Genomic DNA, 22,394 nt, shown 5'->3' with positions numbered 1-22,394 from the left:
AAATAGCGATTTCTTGTATTAAGAGTAAACGAAGACAAGTAAATTAATAAGAAATAGGCGAGAGAAGAAAGAAAAATAAAAAGGTAATCATCGGGGATGTTTTAGTAGAAACTTATTTCCTATGTAATTGTATTTGTATAATCATTTGTTAACAAATATAAACATGTTTGTAAAAGTGCATGCGTAAACGGTATTTTTAATTTGACTACCAAATAAAAATGGATTTGTTTCGTGGAGTTTAGTGTTCAATTCAATGGAACGCGAGAATTCACGTTTAGTTTAGGCTGAGAGCCCGTGGGTGTAACATGTCAGTTTTTATCAGCGCCGTTTTTAGACGAACGCGGACGGTTTGAAGCGAAGTAATCCCGGGTATTTTTACGCACGCGTACCTACCATCAGTCTTTCTCGGTATTCCGTCTTAAAACCTTCAAAAAGCTGCTGTTAGAAAGAATCAAAAATATTAAAGGAAATGCGCGCGCAAAAAGCAGACTCTTTTCTCTCCTTGCTCATAACGTTTTTTATTCCATATATCGAAATCGAAACTCGATGATTCAAAAGATCGTTTGACATCGCGTGTTCTATTTTAGAAGAATAGTAAATATTTCGAAATCGTACCCACGTGATCTGTAAACTAAAAGTGAGTTTCTAATGGATCATTTACGATTTTCAGTGTGATTTTTATTTTGTTTAAGTGACGTGAGTTGTACGGACGAAAAATGAGCTGTTTAAACGTTCAACATTCATTGAATATATCATTTCCATAAATGGATAATATATCAAATCTAATGTTACATTTGCAATCATCGGATAGTATTTGTACAGATCAAGTGAAATTAAATTTCCGAGAAGAAGAAAATTTCTGTTAAGTCAGTGAGAAGGAGAAGACACTAGACAGAGTTATTTATGTGATCTATTTTCACGCAAGTTGTGTTACCTTACTGGCCTAAAAATATCTGTGAAATTTGATTAGGCACAACTTGATGCTTCGATATTACCTATTCGAATATTTATATCTATTTTAAAGCGATAAATATGTTCAAAATTTTCAGTTATAAATTTTTATATTCTAATCGCATTCTATACATATTTTTCATATTGCTTCGTCAAATGATTAACGAAACAAATTTGTATAGTTATGATAATTTGATATCTCTATAAATTACGTCTTCCGTAAACAAATTCATCGTGACAGTGGAACAGCTAACAATGTATAATAACAAGTTGAAAGAAAATATTGTGATAAAGTAAAGGAAGCTACTGTTATGACAAAGTAGAATAATATTAATTATAAATAAATAAATTTCATTAATATTAAAATGAGTAAAGTTTCACAAGGGTATATAAATATGAGATGCACATTTTTTTTCGCGTTTAAAGAAATTTCTTTTTTCCTCAATCGAACGTATTCACTCTTAAGTAATTAATGATAAATATTCGAAGTATGTATTTGTTTAACTACAATTACAAAAATTAATTTTCATACCCTCAAGTTAATGTAGAATTTAACTTAAAAATTCAATAAAATTGAACATTCAAGACATCTCAATGAAAGAGTGAACATTTTCAGAATGAATTATGGAATTACAACTTTTGATTCATGTTTAATTAAAGTGGTCTAATACTTCACATCAGTCATAAAGAATTAAATGATCGATTAAATTCTTAAATTGTTGGGGATGTTTCGTTAAAATTTTAATTTAATCGGCAATAAATACTATGTAAAACCGAAAACCATAAATAATATTCTGATTACGGCAATTTAATTAATATAGATTTCAATTTCAGTAACGACTAAACGAAATAATAGTAATGTGAAATTCACATGTTATTTCGTACTGAACAATAAAACTAATATTAATTTCACATTTATTATCAGTTTTCTTAAATTTTTACTAAGTATTTAAGAATCATAAGTTTAAAATTTGTGTGTGTAGTGTTTCATAGTGAACTATAACATTTATACCAATTTTCTTGAAATTTTACTAAGGACTCGAAGAAATATTATTATTAATTTAAAATTTGTGCGTGATATACCGTAATGGACAATAAGTCGACCAACTCGTTTTTAAAAAAAATTGAGGAAAATAAGAGAAACATACATTCGTCGTCGCCAGAAAATAATGAAGAAAATCGTTCATTTACACCAATTAAAATTAAAGAGGAAGAAACAACTGATGAAATTCAGGTAAAATATATTTTTTTTCTCGTAATATTATTTTGGTTTACTATATCAAACGTTAGCTATTATAGTTTACTATATCATTTATTAATATGGTTTATTAATGGAGTAGATTTAACCCATTGCACATTATATAAAACTTTTAAATATAGAGGGCAATAAAAATTACAAAAAATATTGAAATATAACTTCTCCTTTCAAATAAAATATATATATAACAGACACAACCTGCCTGATTGTATCTCCCACCCCCAAACACTCTATTTTATACTATATACAAATATATATACACAAATTTATATATATAAAAAATACGGAGATCAAATTTTGTAATAATTTTGGAGTTTAAGTATTCTAACTGGAGTGATTTTAAAGTTTATAAGGATTTTTAAATTATAAACGAGAGTGATACAATAAGATTCGGAACTGAACTTCAGCGCGTGATTCAAATAGGAAGTCAAACCTATATATATTTTACAAAATTAACCATTTATCAATTTTTTTTTATTTCGTATTAATATTTTTATGTTTAACTATTTATTCTATAAGTTACAATAAAAACTAAGTTAAAAACATGTATTTTACTTCTAACAAAAAACGAACATTATTAATAATACAATATTGAACTAAAATAAATTGCAGTTGATTTAATATTATTATAGGTCTAAAAAAAAATATACCTTTAAGTCATTTATATACAGAAAAAAGGAATAGGTCATTTATTGAATGCTGATAAATTCTGGTAAAATAATATTATATTATACGTTATTGCAGGAATATGCAGCGACTACAATGAGTGAACTATTAGGGTGGTATGGGTATGACAAAGTGGATAGTGGTTGTACAAGAAGTTTAAACTTGGACCATTTTACATCCACACCTAATACCAGAAATAATCGAATGTTTAAAATGGATCAAAATTTTATTTCAAACAAGCAAACAACAAGGTCTCCAATATCTCTAAATATAGCTAATTCATCTTTTGACATATCAAGTTTACCACTGCCATATTCTACAAATAATTTAACTACTATAAATAAACAATTAATATCACCTCCATTATCACTGAAAAAAATATCACTTAATTCTACATCTAAATTTCTTCATACAAATGAATCAAATTCAATTTGTTCAGGTAAGCTAAAAGAAAATTATTATTATGTATATAAGATAAGAATTTCCTCCTTAATTTAATTCTAAAGAACTTACTAAAATTTATCTTTTCATGTTTTTACATGTATTGTAGATAATATCTCTTGTTCTTGGTGTGGTCAAGTCACTCAAACATGTAAATCAGGAAGACCTAATTCTCTTTCTTATAACATGATGAATACTTTGGGACACTTTTGTAGCGAAACTTGTTTTGCAGCTGGTAGAAGAGCAATTTTTAAACGAGCAAAAATATGTGATTGGTGTAGACACATAAGAAATCCAGTTAGTTATGTTGATTTTCAGGTACGTAAATAGAAAAACGATTTACAAATTTTATATGAAATAAGGAAGAGGTCCAAATAAAATAAAGTAGTAGATACTTCAAGAAAATTATTTTCAAAATTACCCAATCTTGGATAAAAGAATTTGTAATTTTTTCATTACACTTATATTACATATGCATATAATGCTAATTTCATTATACAATAATAAATTGGTGTACCAAATAATTGTAATGTGTTGTTTCAGAATGGTGAAAGCCAACTTCAATTTTGCAGTGATAAATGTTTAAATCAGTATAAAATGAATATTTTTTGCCATGAAACACAAACTCATTTAATGCTTCATGGTTTAAACAATGTTTCTTGTCATGATACAGAAAAGGGTAATTTAATAACACCAGAACTTTGGTTCCGCAGTTGTCAGTCACCACTAAATAGTCCTACAGAGGATACGTTTGTAGTAGATGAACATGTGACGTCTAATTTACTATTACCTTCTCATGATAGAGAAAAAGAAAAAGACCATAATGAAATTGAGAAATCAGTAGAATCTAATCGAAAAGCAATAAGAAAAAGAGATTCATTTTGCATTCGAATATGTACCAAAGCTAATAATCGTAATGAAAAAAAAAAGAATTTCCATACAGAACTTAATAAAAGTAATGTCAATGAAGATAATGAAGAAACAATACTAGCAAACGAAGAAAACAAATTTTGTCACTTCACAAATGATCAAAGTCATTGCAAAATAAATTGTTCAAAAAAAACTGTTTTGAACTGTAAAGATTTTAAAAAGGATCACAGAACAATGGATGTCATAAAGTGTAATTCACACGATCATCAACATCATAATAATATATTTTTGGAACAGAATATACATGTAAAAGATATAAGGAAATTGCAAGGAAACAAAGAACATGATTCATCAGAAAATGTATTAAGATCATCAACTTGGTTTACAAAATCAACTGCATCCACAGTGGAATGCAAAACTCCATTTGCAGTTAAATCTTTTGTAGACGAATGTAATCAAGTAAGGTGTAGAAAACAAACTAATGCATCTTCACGAATGGCATCTCCTGTACAATCTAGTCAAGCTGAATCTTCCAACAATTCATCACCTACAACTCTTTTACCTCCTGTCACAGTTCTTGTACCATATCCTATACCTGTACCTATACCTATTCCTATTCCTATTCCTATACCAACTCCAATTCTTAATAAGTTAATAGCTGGTGAACAAAAAGTTTCAGTAAATACTAAAGATAAAAAATGTAAAAATTTAAAATGTAGTGATTCAATAAACAATAAATGTTCTATATCTCGTGAATCACAGATGTGTATAAATACAAATGTATCAATGACAGACAGTCCACAGCATGCAGCTTCAGCAAAACTATGTTTTTCATTATCACCTTCTAGAATTAAGAACGAGAATAGTGGTAATCTACATTCATTAAAACATAATATAAAATCTCCAAGGAAAAGGAAACGTTCAAATGAAACTATTAATTGTGAACATGAAGAGATCAGATTGAAAAAAAGGAATAAATTCATAGCAGCTTAAAAAAGACAATTTTTAAATAAATATTTTTTAATAAAATATATAAATTATAAGTGAACATTTCTTTTCGCTTGTAATCAATAATTTAGAAATATAAACTATATTTTTTATGATTGATGCAACTGAATGTATAATGGATCACAGTAATTTTATTGTTTTAATGTAATAAAATTACATTTTGTATTTAACATCCCACCTGTTTATAATTTTTACCAAATTCTACTATTGTAAATTTAAATAAAAAATATAAAATAAATTCCATTTTAATAAGTAATATTTTATTTAAATAATAAAAATACCATTAAGTAAAGGTGATTATTTTGTCCTTTTAGTGTTGTAAGTCTAATGCTTTTAACGATCATTCTATGAATTTAATGACACATACAATGACTATCACTTAAAATCGTACACTTAAGAATTCTGCCAATTATCACTTATAAAACGCAGACGTAGTAAATTATTAATTGATATTAGGTGTTTAAAAATATTTAAATATAACAGTAAGTGAATCGAAAGTTTCACTTTCTTCTTAATTCCATTCTACCTTGTTTTAACTCTGTTAACTAAACACCTTATAAAATTATGTAGATTAGTATTTCTTAATAAAAGATAATGATTTATAATTAGGAAAAACCAATCCTTCACAAAGCAAATAATTTTGGAATATTTAAGAACAAATTTTAGATATTTAAGAACAGACTAATTTTAGAACTTTAATAAAAGGTTTTAATACTAAACTTTGTAAGATACAACTTTATTCTAAAAGTAGTTTTGCCTTACTTCCACTAACATCCTTATTAATACCATGACGTATCGCAAATTCATGTTTTACACTTGCAAAAAGAATATCAGTTAATAGAAAAATTTGTGCTATAGCAAATGCCAATGTTACCCCAAAGTAGAAGTTTGCATTTGCTGATCTGGAATAAATCCATTGGTACCAAACAGTAGGTGCAAAAACTGTGCAAAATAACATGAAACAGCCTACGATGAACCTTTGGTGAGTATCTAAAAAGAATGCAAAAATTTTAAAAAAATCATTGAATTTTATAAAAATACAGTGAGAAATAATTAATATAGTTTTTGGTAAAAACTTACATTGAAACAAATGTTTCCAAAGTGGCAAAAGAGACATGTAAAATCCAACGTCTCCTATGCATGGATAAGACTTAAATATAGCAGCAATTGCCAAATAAGAAAATGCTAATAGCATTGGATCATGTCGTAATCTCAATGCTAATGGTACTATATACAATAAACTAACATTTATTTGAAAAGAAGCAATAAAGAGCCATCTAAAATGCTCAAATAATTCTGTAAAAAAGTACCAATATAGTCCTATGTTTGGACGTAGATCAGGAACTGTTAAAATAAAACCAACTGTACTCCAAATGAATGACCAACTTCCCATGATATAATAGGAAATGCAAAATAGAGCTGTTAACATGCTTGCAAATATTGTGATGATAAAAATGATAATATTCCTTCTTTGTTTTATACACTTAGAACGAGCAATGTAAATGACTGTTGGTACCATAAGTGAAATAGGATAAAGTCCTTGCAATGTCAATAATGAAATTGATAAACAGCTCCAGAATATAGAACATCTTGTCATTGAAATCAATGCTATGGAATGCAATAAATTTGTAAATACTGTTGTTGTATGTCCAACACAGTTTAGTATTATATATGGATTAAATAAATATCCTGCTGAGACATACATCATCGAAGTTGATATTGCAGAATCATTTTCACTTTCTACATTTTCACTTTCTACATTTTCATCATGTGACTTTTCTTCTTTTTTAAATGCCTGTAATTAATATTATTTGAACAATATAATTTAATTAGATTATATAACAATAATAGCATTATTATTAAATAAACTAACCAGTTCTGTTGCATATTGTTTTGCTGTAAATGCGAGAAGTAAAGCAGTCAATAAATCAGTGGCAGTAAATAAGAAGAATAAAGTCCAACAAGATAAATATTGTTGTAGAAGATTAAAAATATATAAACCAATAGGAGTTTCGTGAAATAAATCTCCCGTATAAGGATCAATGCCAAAATTATATAAATGTACACCCTCAGTTACTAAAAATAAATAAACAGCACAGTAATATTTAATATTTTCTAATAAGTTCACTATTAATTATTATTATGATGACCATTACTTATTTTATAAATGTACGTACATAAATATTGTCATTTGTCATAATTTTAAAATACTATTGATTACAATAAATTCTTATAATTTGTGGCTTCTATATATATAAATAATATAAATAATAAATTAACACCTATCCTAACCTCTTTTCCAAGAATTTAACGCAGTAGAGACTTCTACACGATCGCTAATAACCTTTTGGTATCCAGAGTTCATTAATAGAAGTCTAATAGTACCAGCTAATATGAAGTTTGATAACCATTGTTTCGACATGTTTTATAAATTACAAATCATTCATATATTTATTGTATGCACATAAACACAACCCATTTAAGGAATGTAGCCGGTATTTAATCGGACATATTATATAGCTGTTTCGTTTGTTAGTAATTTTAAATCTTTAAAATTTTTTAAAATACAATTTTTAATAGCATTAGCCGACTGTTTTGATGTTATTAAACCGAAATCAAATAATCACGCCCTCCATTGTCAAAACTTTAAAGCACAGTGTGCGAATGGAAACAGGTTTCTTATACTTTCATTGAAATAGTTTTATCATTTTACATATCAGTCAATGATACCTCGTCTATGCTGTAACGTATAAACCAGTGGTATTATGAAAATATCCACAAAGGAGTGATCCGTACCTACCCTTCCTATCTTTCACCCCACTACTATCGGTCCACTACTGTAGTTAATCCCTACTCATAATTTTTTGCTGCAACGTAAATTCCTTTGGTACAGTATTTACCCTTGCTTTTGTCTGCAAGAGGTCATGCTCTGTGCTGGATTTGTCACACAATCTGAAATACCGACCTCATAAAATATCAGTGGTTTTGCAGTGATTTCTTCATTCAAGAACTGGAAACTCTATTCAATTGAACCATCGAAGTCGGTAAAGATAGCAAAAGTAGGAAAATTATTCATGTATACATAGCATTTGTGGTTCTCTCAAAGCTCACAATCTTAGAAAACATTATAATAATAAGTTCTATTCAATCTCACCGACGAAATAAAGCATGATACTAAGAATATTTTCGAAGTTACAGCTACTGTAACAATTTAATTTTATATGTATCTTATATTATAAGGGAAGAATGAGTAGTGATTCTGATTGCTACTAAAATAATGAATTCTCATTATGTTTAATTTTAATTCCTACACCTTATAGCACTATATTTTTATTCCAGCTGAGTGGATAACGTTAGAAGTTATATGAAAATGATAAGGAGACTCGCAACCTTGTGAGTTTCTGACCGCGTAACATGAAAAAGCATTGTCTTTAACATCTATCCTGTACATATCTCATGTGTGTAATGTATACTTTATCGATGGTACTGTGGCATTATAAAAATATTTTGTAATATAGTGTCACGGTATTGTTTAATGAAAAGTATTTTCACAGGTTAGACAATGCGAGACGATCAGAATCATTAATATGTATTCATTAATTAAGCGCGTAAATCGTGAAAGCAGATAAAAAGGTGAACAATTTTTCAGATTGCACAGTATATTTAAAGTGTCACTATGGTGTCATATCCATCAATTAATTTAGTAGATTTAACTATTGACGAGATTGCATTAGAGGGTTTGGATGGTATTAGTCTAGAAGGTTAGTATAAAAAAGTACTTATTATTTTCTTTCGAACAATCAACGATTTTGATATTCGATAAAATAATTGCTTGATTTTAATTGAATGATTATTATTTATATGTAACTTTAAAATTATAAATTCATCTTTTGAAATTATCAACCAATGTATGTTTTATTATATAAGATTGTAATTTTATAATATATTCGTTTTTATATAAATAATAGAATTAAATAAGTAAATGCTTTTTTAGTAAATACATATAATTAATTGTTATAAAGAAACTGTCTCTAATATTTTAATAACTATTACTGTTTATTATAAATATTTATACTCTAAATACATTACAACTAATGGTACATAATTTTATTTCATCTACATTGAATTTATATTATAAAAAAAATGTTGACATATATTAGAAGATATTATAATTAATTCAATAAAAGTAATATATTTATAATCAGTTTAAGAATATATAAATAATATTAATTAATGGAACATACTAGCATTGTTGTTATTCTTTATATTATTTTTAAAAATGATTATTATTATCAAAGCAGGAATACTTTAGTGAAACTATTTTATGCACAGAATTATTTTAGAAAATTGTTTTATATTATATGAAAAGTTTTGCATAAGGTAGTGTTAAAAATTTGGTCACTCTATAATTCCATTCATTTCATTTCTATATATTTTTAATACTAATTTTCTATGTTAAAAATGTGAATTTTTTATATGTAATGTTTAATTTCTTTTATAGCATTATGGTCACGTTTAGCACAACGACTACAGAATCCTTTGCCATTTTCAAAACCATTTATGGTTCAAATATGGTCAATATGTGTCCAAGTCAGAGAATTTGGATTTTATAAACTACAAACAGCACGGGAACCACTTGTAATTTATGATCGTTATGAATTTGTAGACCCAGATTTAGGTGTAATATTAGAACCAGTAAGTAAGAAAAAATATTAATTACATTATTTAATAACAAACAATATAAGATTTACATATTATAGGAAAATGTACCACCAGACATTTATCCACACTGTCCTATACATGATATTAATAAAGGCATTAAAGGTTCTTGCTCAACATATTATACTCGTAAAGAAATTACAGAAATTGCAAGAAATCTTAATTTAGATGAAGCTATAGAAAAATATGGAAAAAAATTAGTTATTGTTGCATCACAATCTGCTAGAAACCATGCACTAATGGGAGATGAAGTATCACCAATGCTTGAATTAAATGTAACTCAATACTGTTTCCTAGAAAGAGTAGGCAGATCACGGTATCATGGTGAAGTTACTCAAGGAAAACTCAGTCTGAATGCATTGAAAGAAGATCCTAAAAGTTTGTTTTACCATCGAAAATTATTACTACGACATAAATTAATAACAAAACAAATACATCATCTGAAAAGTGGTGGTCATAGTTGTAATGGCAGTCTTTTACATCTTCCAAGGTTCTTTGTTGAGAGGAAACCAAAAGCAATTTTTTTAGCTGAAGAGGTTATCAAAATTCTTAAATCAAAACCTAATTGTGTTGCAGAATATGATGAAATAAAACGCAAATTGCAAATTGAAAATGCAATAAGGAAATTATTTAAAACTTCATTCTTTCAAAAAGTTGTAAAAACAGATATAGTAAGTAATAAATATTGTATATTTCTCAAATTGATTGGATAGTTTCATTTTTATAGATATTGTTTAGATCATTTAAAAGAGGTGTATATTTCTAAATAGAGGGTACCATATAGAACTTTATATCCAAATGCCAAACCTACTGAATGGCAACAAAAAAATAATCCAGCAAAGGAAAAAAAGATTAAAGTAGTGCAATTGTTACATCCCACTATTGATGTTGTTGAAGCGTGGACTAAAGATGACATGCAAGAAGAGGATGAATCACATGGTTTGTTTATTAATTATTTATTATTTGCAGTATTTAACATGTTATTTTATTTTAGTGATCAAAACGATTGCATAGAGATCTGTTAAAACTAAATTTGGAGTAATTAAACCATTATTTTGTAGTTCAATGTACCCTAATTCTTTTAATTTATATTTCCTATGTTTTTTAGAGTTAAATATTTCAAGTCATAAATACAGTGTGCCCTACTTAAAGCAAGCAAATACATTAATTGAAGCTAGTGGAAGTGAAGGTGTATGCCAAGGAAGTTTAGCTAAAAAAATGGGCCTAACCAAATTACAATCCAGGACTGTTTTGCGAAATATAGTTAAAAGAAACATTGTTGCTACCTATATGAATGATATGGGTAGACAAAGACTTACAAAATATGTGTCAAAAAGATTTGAGAAAAGTAGTAAGTTGAGTAAACAATTTCAGAAGGAAATGCATAAAATCAAAGAGCTTACAAAGCAAATTGTAACTGAAAATGAAAGTCCTGAGAAAAGTATAATTATAAAACAAGAAAAGGAGGATACTATTATTAGTAATAACAGCAAAAATGTGGAAGAAGTAAAAATATCTGATGCAACTAATGATTGCAATGAAAACAATTATGTAAAAATAGAAGAAAAATCAAATTTACCTACAATACAAATAGAAAAAACATTTTTTGTTGTTAATCGAATATTGTATAAATATCATTTAACAAAGTGTAGAAATAAATATAAACGTACATTTTCGAATTTTCAATCAAGAAAAATTGAAAAAGTACAAGTAAAAGAAGAAAATACAAATTCTAATAATGTATCATTACAAATTTCTGAACTATCAAGAAATGAAAAAGCAGCAGCTGCATATAAGAATATAAAAGTTGACTTGACAGTTTTAACACCAATAAATACAGACAAATCTGAGAATGAAGTATTTGGATTTATGGAAAATGTGCAAAATAGTGAAAAGAAAAATATATCGAATATTACATACAGATTATTGCGAAGGGCTAATATGATTATAGAATCAGTAAAAGAACATCAAGTTATTGATGACATGACAAAATTAATGAAGGTAAAACAGTAAGAAAATAAAATTATTTTTTTTAATGTATAAGCAATTATTACATTTGTTTTTTATACTTGTGATTCTTATTTATACTGTTTTATACTCGTGTAGCTATATAATACCATGTCTACATAAATAATTAATTTGAAAGTTTTGTTAATGTAGAGTTTATATCTTATAGTTAGTATCAATTAATGTTTTTCAGATGATACATGAAGAAGAAGATAAAGAAGGATATGATGTGAAAATTGATAAAAAATCTTTAATAAGATTGTTACAAAAGCTTGCAAAAGATAATTTAGTAAAAAGTATAAGAATAACAATAAGTGGAAATGGAAAAGAGAAACGTTTGACATTTATATGTAATCCAAATTTAGATATTAACAGTGCTGTTATTCAATCAGCTGTGGAACAAGCGAAATTAAAATTTTATCTATTATCATCATCTCAAAAAACTAAATCGTTCACAAAAAAATGTTCAGAAAAGTTAGAGTCTAACAAAAATAATAATGCTGATGATATGGTAAACAAGTCTGAAGATAAATCTGCATTTAAACAATTGAAAACAGTAGTAACAGCCTGTAAATGTGGTCCTGTAAGTATTTACTTTGTTTTAGATTTTTAAAGTTATACCTGTAAAGCTGCATAATTATAAAGTAGTTGATGGAAAATGTAAAAAAAAAAACTTGTTCAAGAATGTACAATTAGTAGGTATGTTTAAGGAGTTTGTTATCTTCCTATGAAGTTGTCTGTTAGCCTCACTTTCATCTTTTATTACAGAATTTTGTTTCATTTATGCTTTTAAGGAAAAAATTTCTCTTAGAAAATATTACAGTTATTCAATGTTTCAATTGTATACTATTAATACTTGAACTTTCTTTTCAGAAATTATTGTTTGCTTATTTATTCATAAATTATATGTATGTCATTCTCTTTTAAAGCAATAATCACAGTAGATTCGTATTAAAGCAATAATCACAGCAGATAAGTATTAACAATAAAATTATGTAATTCTATTTTTTTCATTTCAGAGAGGATCAAAAAAATATGGATATAGTCCAAAATTTATACGCATGCAAGCATTACATATACTTTTGTTTTATTTAGTTTATGAACATCCAGGTGAACAAACCCTTTCAAAAGAGATGCAGATACAAGCACTACGTGATAACGATTTTAAAATTACGGATGAATTGGCAGGAGAATTCAGTACAATTTACACTAATGATATTAGTTGGAAAATGTTTATTCCACCTTTGCCGAGGTATACCGGTAAATATTAACCTTAAATACTATTATTAGCAGTGTATATATTTTGAATTGTATAAATTCATCTAAAAAGATTGATAAACTGCATTACATTTTTGCAAAATGTACTGACTAAACTGTTGCTTTTCAGGTTGGCCTCAAGGATGGGCGTTAATGTGCGATGTTCTGTTACGATTACCATTATCGATATTCTTAAAAATTCATTTTCTTTCTTTTGTTATACCAGAGTTGGATAAATATGCAAATCATCCTATTCGGAAGCATTATTTAGTTAGAGATTTACCAAGTGATATTAGGAATTCTTTGCTGTATGCGCGAAAGTACATATTCAATGTTCATGAGACAGTAACAAGATTATGTTACATTGGGCTAGTACAATTTGGTCCTCAAAGACTGAAGGAGAAAGACCAGGTATTCATTTACGTGAATCGACGTACAGAATTAATGGACACGACTTCATCTGCACCTAGTTATCACATAATAGAGGATAAACCCTATCCTGTAGTCAAATACAACTTCGACGCAATTCACGTAGTTGAGAAATACTGGTATGATATGTGGAATACATGTATGAATACATCATTAGGTGGTCGACTTGTCGTTCAAGGAAAAGACATAGTATTAGAAGACGTAAATAAGAAAAGTGATATGATTCAAGCAATGGTAGCTCGTTCTCCAGAAAAAGCTGTAAAATTGGATACTGGTCGTGTTCCTGGTGACCATAAAGGCGCTGCTGGAACAGATTCTGCTTGTTTTGCCCATCTTAAACGTAATTGGAATTGGGGTATTGGTACTAATACGAAGCAAACAAAGTGTCAGGAGAATGTACAATATGAAAGGGATATGTATCTTTCAAAAATAAAAGCGAAACCTATCAAATTTACTGAGTTCTCTGGTTTGAAGAGAGTGTCTGGTCCTCCTTCTGTGAATGCGACAGATCTTAGAAAGAAGGAACAGGCTAAAACTGAAGAGGGATCGAGTCAACAGAAGAAATACGAAGCATTAACGTGTTGTCGAAGTATGAAACAAAAATCTTTTGTAAGAAGAGTATTACCCCGTAAATCCACCAATAAAAGACGGACAAAATACGACGAAATTGATTATCGAGCGTTGCAACGAATGCAAAAATTGCGAGTAGATTGGGATTCACACGAAGATAAAATTTTGCTCGTTTGTAAGGTTGCAATGGTCTACCTGTGTCCAAATCCACGTAAACAAGTGATAACATTTTCTATGGTGAGAGACATCTTAAGAACGTATTCTCTTACTTCATATAATAAGACGTCAAGAGCTTGTCAAAGACGACTTTTGTACATGCTTAGACAGCAACAGAGTCTCAATGCCATTGCTTTAGGAATTGAAGAGATAAAACAAAACTTTTTCATTAGACAACGCTTTGATGGAATTATGGAAAGAATCAAAGAAGAATATAAAAATTCTTATGAATTTGAGAAACAAGTTACAGAAATATTCAAATCACTGGTTGCTTATATAGCGAAAAAATATTATGATATTTCAGATGTTGAAGCCCTTCCTGTGCCGATGTCAGTACAAGAATTTAATATATTTTATAAAGTGGTGCACCCTGCAAAACCATTTGGTAATCGTGGATTCGTGAAAGACGTTCAAAATGTTAATGATATACATTCTGCAGTTATCAATTCTGTTATTCATAGTTCTATGTGTTGTGGGAAAGACAGAAGATCTTGGGCATATCAATTATTCAAAGTGTATCAACAGTATCCAGAGATGCTTCTACGAAATGCCATGACAAAAATTCGAAGTGATCAAATGGTTACAGTTAAAAAGACTCAACTTCCTACAATAAGAAAATATGGTAACTACATGCCAATGAGTAGCTCTCAGTATCAGTTAAGTAGTAATTACATATATAAATTTCATACTAAATGGCCATATGATGTGTTCAAAGAATCATACGATGTTTTCTTCAAACTCAGTGATTGGTATCATCAGAATCAAATAGATAATCAAAAGAATACACTTAATAATTGCAGTGGCGTCGAAGTGTCACCAGTTACCGGCGGTTTAATAGCAGCAATGCATGATTTTATTACACGAAATCAAATAGATTTTGATATTGAAATACCGGATCAAGTAATAATGCTTGATCCAAGATTAACAGAAAAAGATGAAACTTATTTTAGAATTGCTAAAAGATATCAGGATGTATTAGCTAGTTTGGATAATTTAAAATTAGTGAAAGAGTGTTTTTTTCAAAATAGTAGCGCGATTTCTAATTTTACAAAAAAAAGCGAGCACGACAAATGTTTCAATTCCGACGTTGATATTTCAAACGATAACGATACTAATATTCGCAATGTTGATGCAAAATCAGATAAAGACGGCTTCTCAGATCTGGATACGGAGAAAAATTTATTTTCTCAAGAATACGAAATAGAAAAAAGAAATTTCGAGGATGCAAAATGTTCTGCCGATTATGACGATTTAATCTTCGATAGTGATGAAGAGAGTGGTCGTAATGTAGCCGACGATGAACACAATATAATCAGGTTTCAAGATGGAACTAAAATCATATTAAACAAAGATGATGTTGAGGGTTCAATATTTTGTGATGATGATTCAGTGATGGAAACGGAAGAAGGTAAAATATCTTTAACAGATGATGATAATCTTAAATTTTGCAATCAAGCACAAGCACAAAATACTAAAACTACTACAAATATACTTTTAAAATTTGAAGATGGAACTCAAGTACAGAGTACTCAAAGTAATAGTACATTGAATATAGAAAGTGCAGTTTCATCTCAACTGCATTTAGAATCAAATATGAATATGCAGAAAAAATTGATTACACCTGGACATAAGAGGGCGAGGGATACTGATAAAAAAATATTTGATTTAGATGAACCTATGCAAAAAAAAGCAAAACCAGATAATGAAGTTATGTACATTGGAAAGAATGACAGTAAGAAAAAAGAGATGTTGCCAAGCAATGATTCTGTACCACTTGAATTATTAGATCAAATACAAAGACAAAGTTTAAGTAAACATTCTACCAATGAAACTGATGAAAATAATGATGCAAAACAAAGTGCTGATGATACAAAGCTTAATAATGAAAAAACTATTTTAAATAAAGAAAGTGAAAGTATTCTGCTCTCACGGAAAGATAATGAACAGACATTTACACGTGTTAGTGATATTTTGAAAAATACACTACATGAACAGAATTATTTATATCAATATTGTAAGATTGATGATTCAGCTGATGTTCAAAAACGATATACTCGCATAGCTTTGTTAAGAATGAGAGAAGAATTGAGTGAACTAACAGTAGCAGACAGCCATCATGCGCACGACTATTTCGTCGTAAACATGTTTAAAGTTTTTTATTCCTTATATACATCAAATTCACAAAACTCCTGTGAAAAGGAAATTTTTAAGGGATTTTTGATGCCTTTAGAGTTATTACCTTTAAGATTGAGCACTGCAAATAATCTAATTCAAGAAGTAAACAAATTTGCAGTTTTTCCTAAAGACAGTGTGTCTTATTCTGATTTCAAGAAAAGTTTACCCAAGAATTTTTTGTCCAGTTTTAATAATATGGATGCAGTTTATAAGTTTGTACGCGATAAAAAAGAACTTGGAGCCAGTGTTCAAGAATTGATTGTAAGTAAAAATTAAATTATTATTAAAGAGTTATATATCTATTTTATGTTTCTTTTGTACAGGATAAATTTGAAAAAGCCATGGGAGAAGATTTACACCGCATTGCTTCACTCTTGACTGAACACCGTTTATTCTTACGATCTGGTGTAACGACTGTTCGCTACATACACCATCGTCATGCTGATTCTTGGTTAATACATTCATATAAAATTTATCGCCTTGAAAAAGAGACACTTGTACCAATGCCTAGAGGAACAATATATATGACAGAACCTGAGGTAATAATAACTGAAGGCAAAGATTTAAATCCAATTGAAGAATCCAATGAGAACCCTAGTTGTACATCGGAAAACGAATTACCAAAGGTTTCCAGTGAACAACCAATCGAATTAAACATTCAGTCAGAAATAAAAACTCATAAAAATGAAGATTGTGATAAGGATTCATCTAGTCATAGTGATGAAGAATGTAGTAGATACGTAAAGAAAAGAATGCAAAGAAAGAGGACTCGTTTGCTACCTCAAAGGGATATATCTAGAGCTGCAAAGCAATTAGATCTTACGTAAGTATATTAGTTAGCAGATATTATTTAAAAATATGAAATTATTTAAAGTTATTATAAATATGATAAATACATTATTTATTTAAGTTCACTACATGCATGTTTTAGTACAAAACAAGAAATAAGGGTTGTGATAAAACCGTGGATTCGAATAGATGGAGCTTTAAATCGTAGAGTACTTGATCGTATGTTGGGAGCAGTATTATCATACTGCTTGACGCATCCTGGTATAGCATTAACTAAAGTACAAAGTAGATTTGTTCCTGCTCTTCAACCATATCATACACGCGAATTGGTTGAGGTAATTAACTATATATATCTTATCCTACATAATTTTATCACATGAAATATTTCTTTTAATTTTATAATGACTTTCGCTAAAAAATTATTTTTACGGTACTTATTAATATTATGCTTTTGTTTTGGGTAGAGGTACTATGAAGATATTAATATAATTTTTTTTTGTCAGTACCTAATTGCTTTTATGATATTAAATATTGTCATCATGCAATAGTCACTGTTACAATCTTATCTAAACAAATCTCTTTCATATTTTGGAAGATGGAGAATATAGGAGAGTGGAATTTTTTCAAAAGATTTTTTCTACAATAACTGAAGTGTGGAATATTTGATGTAATGTGTTATATGTTTAAAATTTGCTGATGCAATCAGCTAATTGAAATTTAAAGATCATACAGCAGAAGACACATCTGCTACTGCTTAGACTATACATCAAAAACAAAGTCTCCAATTACAAAATAGTAAAGCACTTTTTTTGGTATTATGATATGTAAAATTGATCCTAAAAAAGTGTATATTTTTATTGACATCTTATACAAATAGTAGGAAGTATTTTATAATTTTAAAATAAAAGATGTATCAGGTGATACAGTTATAGAATATATGCTGTACATATATAAATGAAATATTTTATCATTTTTATATTGTTTCATAACATTTTTTTGTGATAGATGTTGGAAAAGTTAAAATGCCTAGAAAGGATAATATTAAAGAAATCACGTGTAAATTTATTTTCCAAGCCATCACCAGTTGAACCAAGTAAGTAAAGATACTGTTATTTTGTTAATGAAATGTATGATCAATTTTTGTTTAATTTTTTGAATTGAGTTTTATAGTCCTTATAATAACATTAAAGTTAAAGCAATATTTTCATTATTACATTTAATGATTATAAACTAAATTGTATTATATTTTTCTTTTAGAGATTACAAATACTGATTGGGTTGTTGAAGAAGATATTTTCCTTGAACCTGCAAATGGAGCAATGTTAAAATTCGGAATTTTTTTGAGTACTAAGATGTATGAATCAGATTATATTACATAATTGTCATGCATAAGTCAATTGAATTCTTATAAATGCCTATCAATTTTTACACTTTCAATTTGTAATGAAATAATCATTTAAAGAGAATGTACAAAAATATTATTTGAATTAAGTATTTATGTAAATGCTTTATTAAAGTTATATTAAATTCATTAAATAGTATTTGAAGTAGAATATTAAATTCCCTTATTTCCATACTATTTATATGTGCATATTCTTATATGTTTGTATTTTTAGATATATTTTGCACTACTAATTTTGTTGATCTTTTCTTGTTTCTGTATAGACTCAATTTTTAGTTGGCTATACCATTTCCATTTAATAAATCGTCTCTTTCCTGTCCATTTTTTGTTTGTTCAATTATTTTTTCTATTTTTTTTAAATATTTCTTTATCTTCTCATATCTAATCACTTTTTTCCTGATATTATATTGATTTTGTCTTTTTTTACAATATCCAATACTGTGTCCTGGAGTGTTTTTGATCTAAACCTAAGTATCATCAATATCATCGATATCATCGAATACTATAGCTTTTGATTGATTCAAATAATTGTTGATAAATTTAAATTAATATTTGAAGGGATGCACGCATGTAATTATGCTTATGTGTTGGTATAAACATTCCAAAACAGTTTTCATAAAAAGTAGAAAACTTTTATTTTAAAAAAGTAACAAATAACAAGTTTTCTGCGCTAGAATGATACAATCATACCATAAAAGACACCAAAATATCTATACAATATTAACAATTTTTGTAAATTCTCATAATCGATGAGTTATAAAAAACCTGCTATCTAGCTGTGATTATCTTAAGTCAAGGTATATTAGGCTATGTTACATCTTCATTAATGAACTAATAAATCGATTTAAATAAGATTGAAAGAAACTTAAAAAGAATGTTACCAATAATTGCAAGAGTAGAAAAATCCTATTATAATTTTCATACAAAGTTTAACATATATGTATATAAGATATTAAATAAATGAATACTGTTCAAACATATCTTATAAAATACATATATTAGATATTAAGGTTTCAGTAATAATTTAATTGCGTTTACAAATATTTTGTGTACGAACGATAGCATGATATATGGATTTTGGGAACAAATAGATTTCAGTCAGACTAGAGGAATATTTTCTTATGGATAAAAAATGATATTTTGTACATTAAATAATTAATGATATGTAAAATTAAATACATCATGATGTTATACAATTTAATGTTTTCATTTATGTGTTAGATAAATATAAATTAGTATAATAACTCTTCTCTTAAAAGGTGTTTTGTGTAACTATTGAGAATTTTGTTCAAATTATGAATACTATACGTAGATCAAATATCAATAAATGTACAGTAATTGTAATATAAAAAAAATTATGTAATTTATTAATACTACTAACAAAATTTGTAATGTTTAGAGATATTAACACATAAATGAATTATATTTGTATAGTTCCAAATAATATTTCTTCAACACTAGAACTACCGACAGTAAACGTATTATTATTTGTATCAAACTAGATACGCATTTTCGAAGTTAGATGGGGAAAGGACAAATTAATTTACGAGTATCATTAGTTGTCTATTTTGATAATTGTCCACGAATATTGTAAGTAAAGACACCGTTAATAATTGAGTAATTTTAAAAAGAAGTTTGAAGCAAGTCGAATTGTCCTTTTTGATAGTTCTAGTGTTAATGTGTTTTGCAAATGTATAACATTTAATATGTTTCTATTATATATTTTTATTACAAAGAAAATAAAGTTTATTATAGAAATTTTGTCATTTTTCTATTTGAAAGTATAGTTATCTTGCAATTTCGTACACATACTATTTTTTTAGGATGTATATATCAACTGTGAATAAAAAATCAATCAAGTGAAAAAGAATGTATCTATTTCTTACGATATTATTAAATGTAAGTATGGAAACATATTATTTTTATAATTGCCATACTACCTTAATTATAATAATACATCTCACATGTTTATAAAACTGCACATTACCATCCAGAAGATTTACCATTATATTGTTACAGATAAGCATAATAGTTAACTGCATAAGGGTTAGACTGTTTATACATTTTAACTGAAAATATCTACATAGTTGGGATTTTAATTACTTCTTTACGAAAATTGTTTAAATTCATTTTAATTTTAGCAATTAAAAAATTATACATCCAAATATATAAAGTTAATTTGCAACGTACACATCAATTGCAATAGTTTTTTTGAATGATCAAATTATGTTAAATTTTAAGACTAATATTTATGTTACACATATTATTGATATTAATAACGTTATAAAAAAAATAATAAGTGTAATAAAAGCACTAATGATTTATAACATATTATATTTTAATAAATGTTTTTGTGCATATTTATCATTGTATATGTAGTAACAATATTTTAATATTCTTAGGTAATACATTCATTTTGTATTTAGTAACTATTTTTTACCATTAAGTAATATTAATGTTCATCAATTTAATTCATTAATGAATATCAATAAAACTAATCAAAATAAATTACCATACTTCAAAAATTCAATAATCTGAGTAGATAATATCATTAGATGGTAATGTGTTAGAATTAAATATTTCAAAAAAATAAATTCAATGGAATGTTTTGTGTTGAATGATAATGTTTATATTCATTATTGTAAATTTGTATTTTTGTCCAATTTTAATTATGGAAGTTTCTTAATAATGAAGGTATTAATATCATGTGTAATAACATTTAACAATAACATACATATTTGTATATACTTGATCATGAAAATAATACACGAGTAACAACATATAGTAAAATATAGATACAACAGTACAACACGTTTAACAGTGCCTAGATTTTAAACTAAATGTTATACCCCGTTTATGTTACAAAATACGTATTTTATTTATGTTTTCTGCTATGCATATCTCAATAACTAATAGTTTGGATGAAATTGTAGATCCTTAAGGTACATACATGTACATTTTATATAATTTCTCTTCTGGTATCAATTTTTTCTTGAAAATATATATTAATTCTTTCTTATTCAATTTATATTACAAAATGTAATGTAATGTTGAAACGGAAGATTTTAAACTTTAAAATAAAATGATGGTTTATATTTTTTATGATACATATTAGATTAGAACCAAATCTGTTTAAGAATTATAATATAATAAAATTAACATTATTAACTCCAATTATGAAAACATAAAATTCACCTTATTCTTAAGTCAGAGATCTCTCGTTTCAGTTTTGATAAAACATTTTATACGATATTACTACTCTCTGTTCCAAAAAATATAAGCTCATAAAAAATTATATTAAAAAATAATGAAACGAGAATAATAATAATTGAATTAGTAATAGAAAATACTTCAGTTTAAAGTAATTCCTTTGATTCAACATAATGAAGATGAAAAGCCTTTGTTCAATTTGGTAGTACACTGGTAAAATGTTAAAGCAAAAATTGTTCCCATGAATTCTTAAAAAACATGATTTAAAACCGAATGTTCCTGTGTTGAATTTGTTCATAGACTTCGGTGGTTATCAACTGATACCCCGATTTTTCGCTCAAATAATATAACTTGTCTTGTATCCTCTTAGGATCATATCCCTCTTCTAAAAGATCCTTCTTCTTTAATTTGAATGTACCTAAAAAA

General features: G+C 27.3%; 4 protein-coding genes across 14 annotated transcripts in view; 2 read left to right on the top strand and 2 right to left on the bottom strand.

The window, feature by feature from the left end:
- The first annotated feature begins 301 nt into the window (after positions 1–301).
- Positions 302–5,389, top strand: Sobp (Sine oculis-binding protein). Of its 4 annotated transcripts, none has more exons than XM_076305618.1 (5): positions 302–637; positions 1,988–2,185; positions 2,954–3,314; positions 3,426–3,634; positions 3,860–5,389. In XM_076305618.1, exons 2-5 carry the CDS (start codon positions 2,039–2,041, stop codon positions 5,177–5,179), a joined length of 2,037 nt encoding a protein of 678 aa, XP_076161733.1. In that variant the 5' UTR covers positions 302–637; positions 1,988–2,038; the 3' UTR covers positions 5,180–5,389. The 4 variants fall into 4 exon arrangements, with proteins under 4 accessions (XP_076161733.1, XP_076161734.1, XP_076161732.1 ...); XM_076305619.1 differs by having other exon boundaries at positions 1,935–2,185; XM_076305617.1 differs by having other exon boundaries at positions 1,786–2,185.
- Positions 5,300–8,185, bottom strand: Pig-u (phosphatidylinositol glycan anchor biosynthesis class U). 2 transcript variants are annotated; one of them, XM_076305627.1, is made up of 6 exons: positions 7,487–8,185; positions 7,068–7,270; positions 6,898–6,989; positions 6,711–6,802; positions 6,275–6,538; positions 5,300–6,184 (listed from the first exon to the last, which is right to left on the bottom strand). In XM_076305627.1, the coding sequence occupies exons 1-6, from the start codon at positions 7,614–7,616 to the stop codon at positions 5,931–5,933; spliced, it is 1,035 nt and encodes a 344-aa protein (XP_076161742.1). In that variant the 5' UTR covers positions 7,617–8,185; the 3' UTR covers positions 5,300–5,930. The 2 variants fall into 2 exon arrangements, with proteins under 2 accessions (XP_076161742.1, XP_076161741.1); XM_076305626.1 differs by having other exon boundaries at positions 5,310–6,184; positions 6,275–6,989; positions 7,487–8,179.
- Positions 8,186–8,204: 19 nt separating this feature from the next.
- Positions 8,205–18,903, top strand: LOC143143855 (general transcription factor 3C polypeptide 1). Of its 6 annotated transcripts, XM_076305616.1 has the most exons (14): positions 8,443–8,652; positions 8,749–8,827; positions 8,899–8,955; positions 9,696–9,889; positions 9,955–10,584; positions 10,684–10,852; positions 11,022–11,914; positions 12,114–12,503; positions 12,940–13,180; positions 13,308–16,828; positions 16,891–17,390; positions 17,499–17,691; positions 18,362–18,449; positions 18,614–18,903. In XM_076305616.1, the coding sequence occupies exons 4-14, from the start codon at positions 9,755–9,757 to the stop codon at positions 18,733–18,735; spliced, it is 6,882 nt and encodes a 2,293-aa protein (XP_076161731.1). In that variant the 5' UTR covers positions 8,443–8,652; positions 8,749–8,827; positions 8,899–8,955; positions 9,696–9,754; the 3' UTR covers positions 18,736–18,903. The 6 variants fall into 6 exon arrangements, with proteins under 6 accessions (XP_076161730.1, XP_076161726.1, XP_076161727.1 ...); XM_076305615.1 differs by lacking the exons at positions 8,443–8,652; positions 8,749–8,827 and adding an exon at positions 8,205–8,253 and having other exon boundaries at positions 8,844–8,955; XM_076305611.1 differs by adding an exon at positions 8,205–8,253 and having other exon boundaries at positions 8,534–8,955.
- Positions 18,904–21,361: 2,458 nt separating this feature from the next.
- The window catches only part of Fatp1 (Fatty acid transport protein 1), a 30,504-nt gene continuing 29,471 nt past the window's right edge, over positions 21,362–22,394 (bottom strand). The window contains exon 13 of one of the 2 annotated variants that reach the window (XM_076304927.1): positions 21,362–22,386. In XM_076304927.1, coding sequence (XP_076161042.1) covers positions 22,232–22,386 — 155 coding nt within the window. In that variant the 3' untranslated portion in view covers positions 21,362–22,231. The remainder of the gene's footprint in view (positions 22,387–22,394) is intronic. The other variant, XM_076304928.1, reaches the window with a different exon arrangement.

Source organism: Ptiloglossa arizonensis, chromosome 2 (assembly GCF_051014685.1).
Source record: "Ptiloglossa arizonensis isolate GNS036 chromosome 2, iyPtiAriz1_principal, whole genome shotgun sequence".
NCBI classification, from domain to species: domain Eukaryota; kingdom Metazoa; phylum Arthropoda; class Insecta; order Hymenoptera; family Colletidae; genus Ptiloglossa; species Ptiloglossa arizonensis.
Note: the sequence above shows the minus strand (reverse complement) of the source record. Positions and strands in the feature narration are given on the sequence as shown.

Excerpts from the sequence above, each read along its gene's own strand:
- Sobp (XM_076305618.1), top strand. The coding sequence starts at position 2,039 with ATGGACAATAAGTCGACCAACTCGTTTTTAAAAAAAATTGAGGAAAAT. Across the intron at positions 2,186-2,953 it reads AAACAACTGATGAAATTCAG|GAATATGCAGCGACTACAAT; the intron begins GTAAAATATATT and ends ACGTTATTGCAG. Across the intron at positions 3,635-3,859 it reads TTAGTTATGTTGATTTTCAG|AATGGTGAAAGCCAACTTCA; the intron begins GTACGTAAATAG and ends GTGTTGTTTCAG.
- Pig-u (XM_076305626.1), bottom strand. The coding sequence starts at position 7,616 with ATGTCGAAACAATGGTTATCAAACTTCATATTAGCTGGTACTATTAGA. Across the intron at positions 7,271-7,486 it reads GTTAAATTCTTGGAAAAGAG|TAACTGAGGGTGTACATTTA; the intron begins GTTAGGATAGGT and ends ATTTATTTTTAG. Across the intron at positions 6,990-7,067 it reads AACAATATGCAACAGAACTG|GCATTTAAAAAAGAAGAAAA; the intron begins GTTAGTTTATTT and ends TATTAATTACAG.
- LOC143143855 (XM_076305615.1), top strand. The coding sequence starts at position 8,871 with ATGGTGTCATATCCATCAATTAATTTAGTAGATTTAACTATTGACGAG. Across the intron at positions 13,181-13,307 it reads ACCTTTGCCGAGGTATACCG|GTTGGCCTCAAGGATGGGCG; the intron begins GTAAATATTAAC and ends GTTGCTTTTCAG. Across the intron at positions 17,391-17,498 it reads GCAAAGCAATTAGATCTTAC|TACAAAACAAGAAATAAGGG; the intron begins GTAAGTATATTA and ends TGCATGTTTTAG.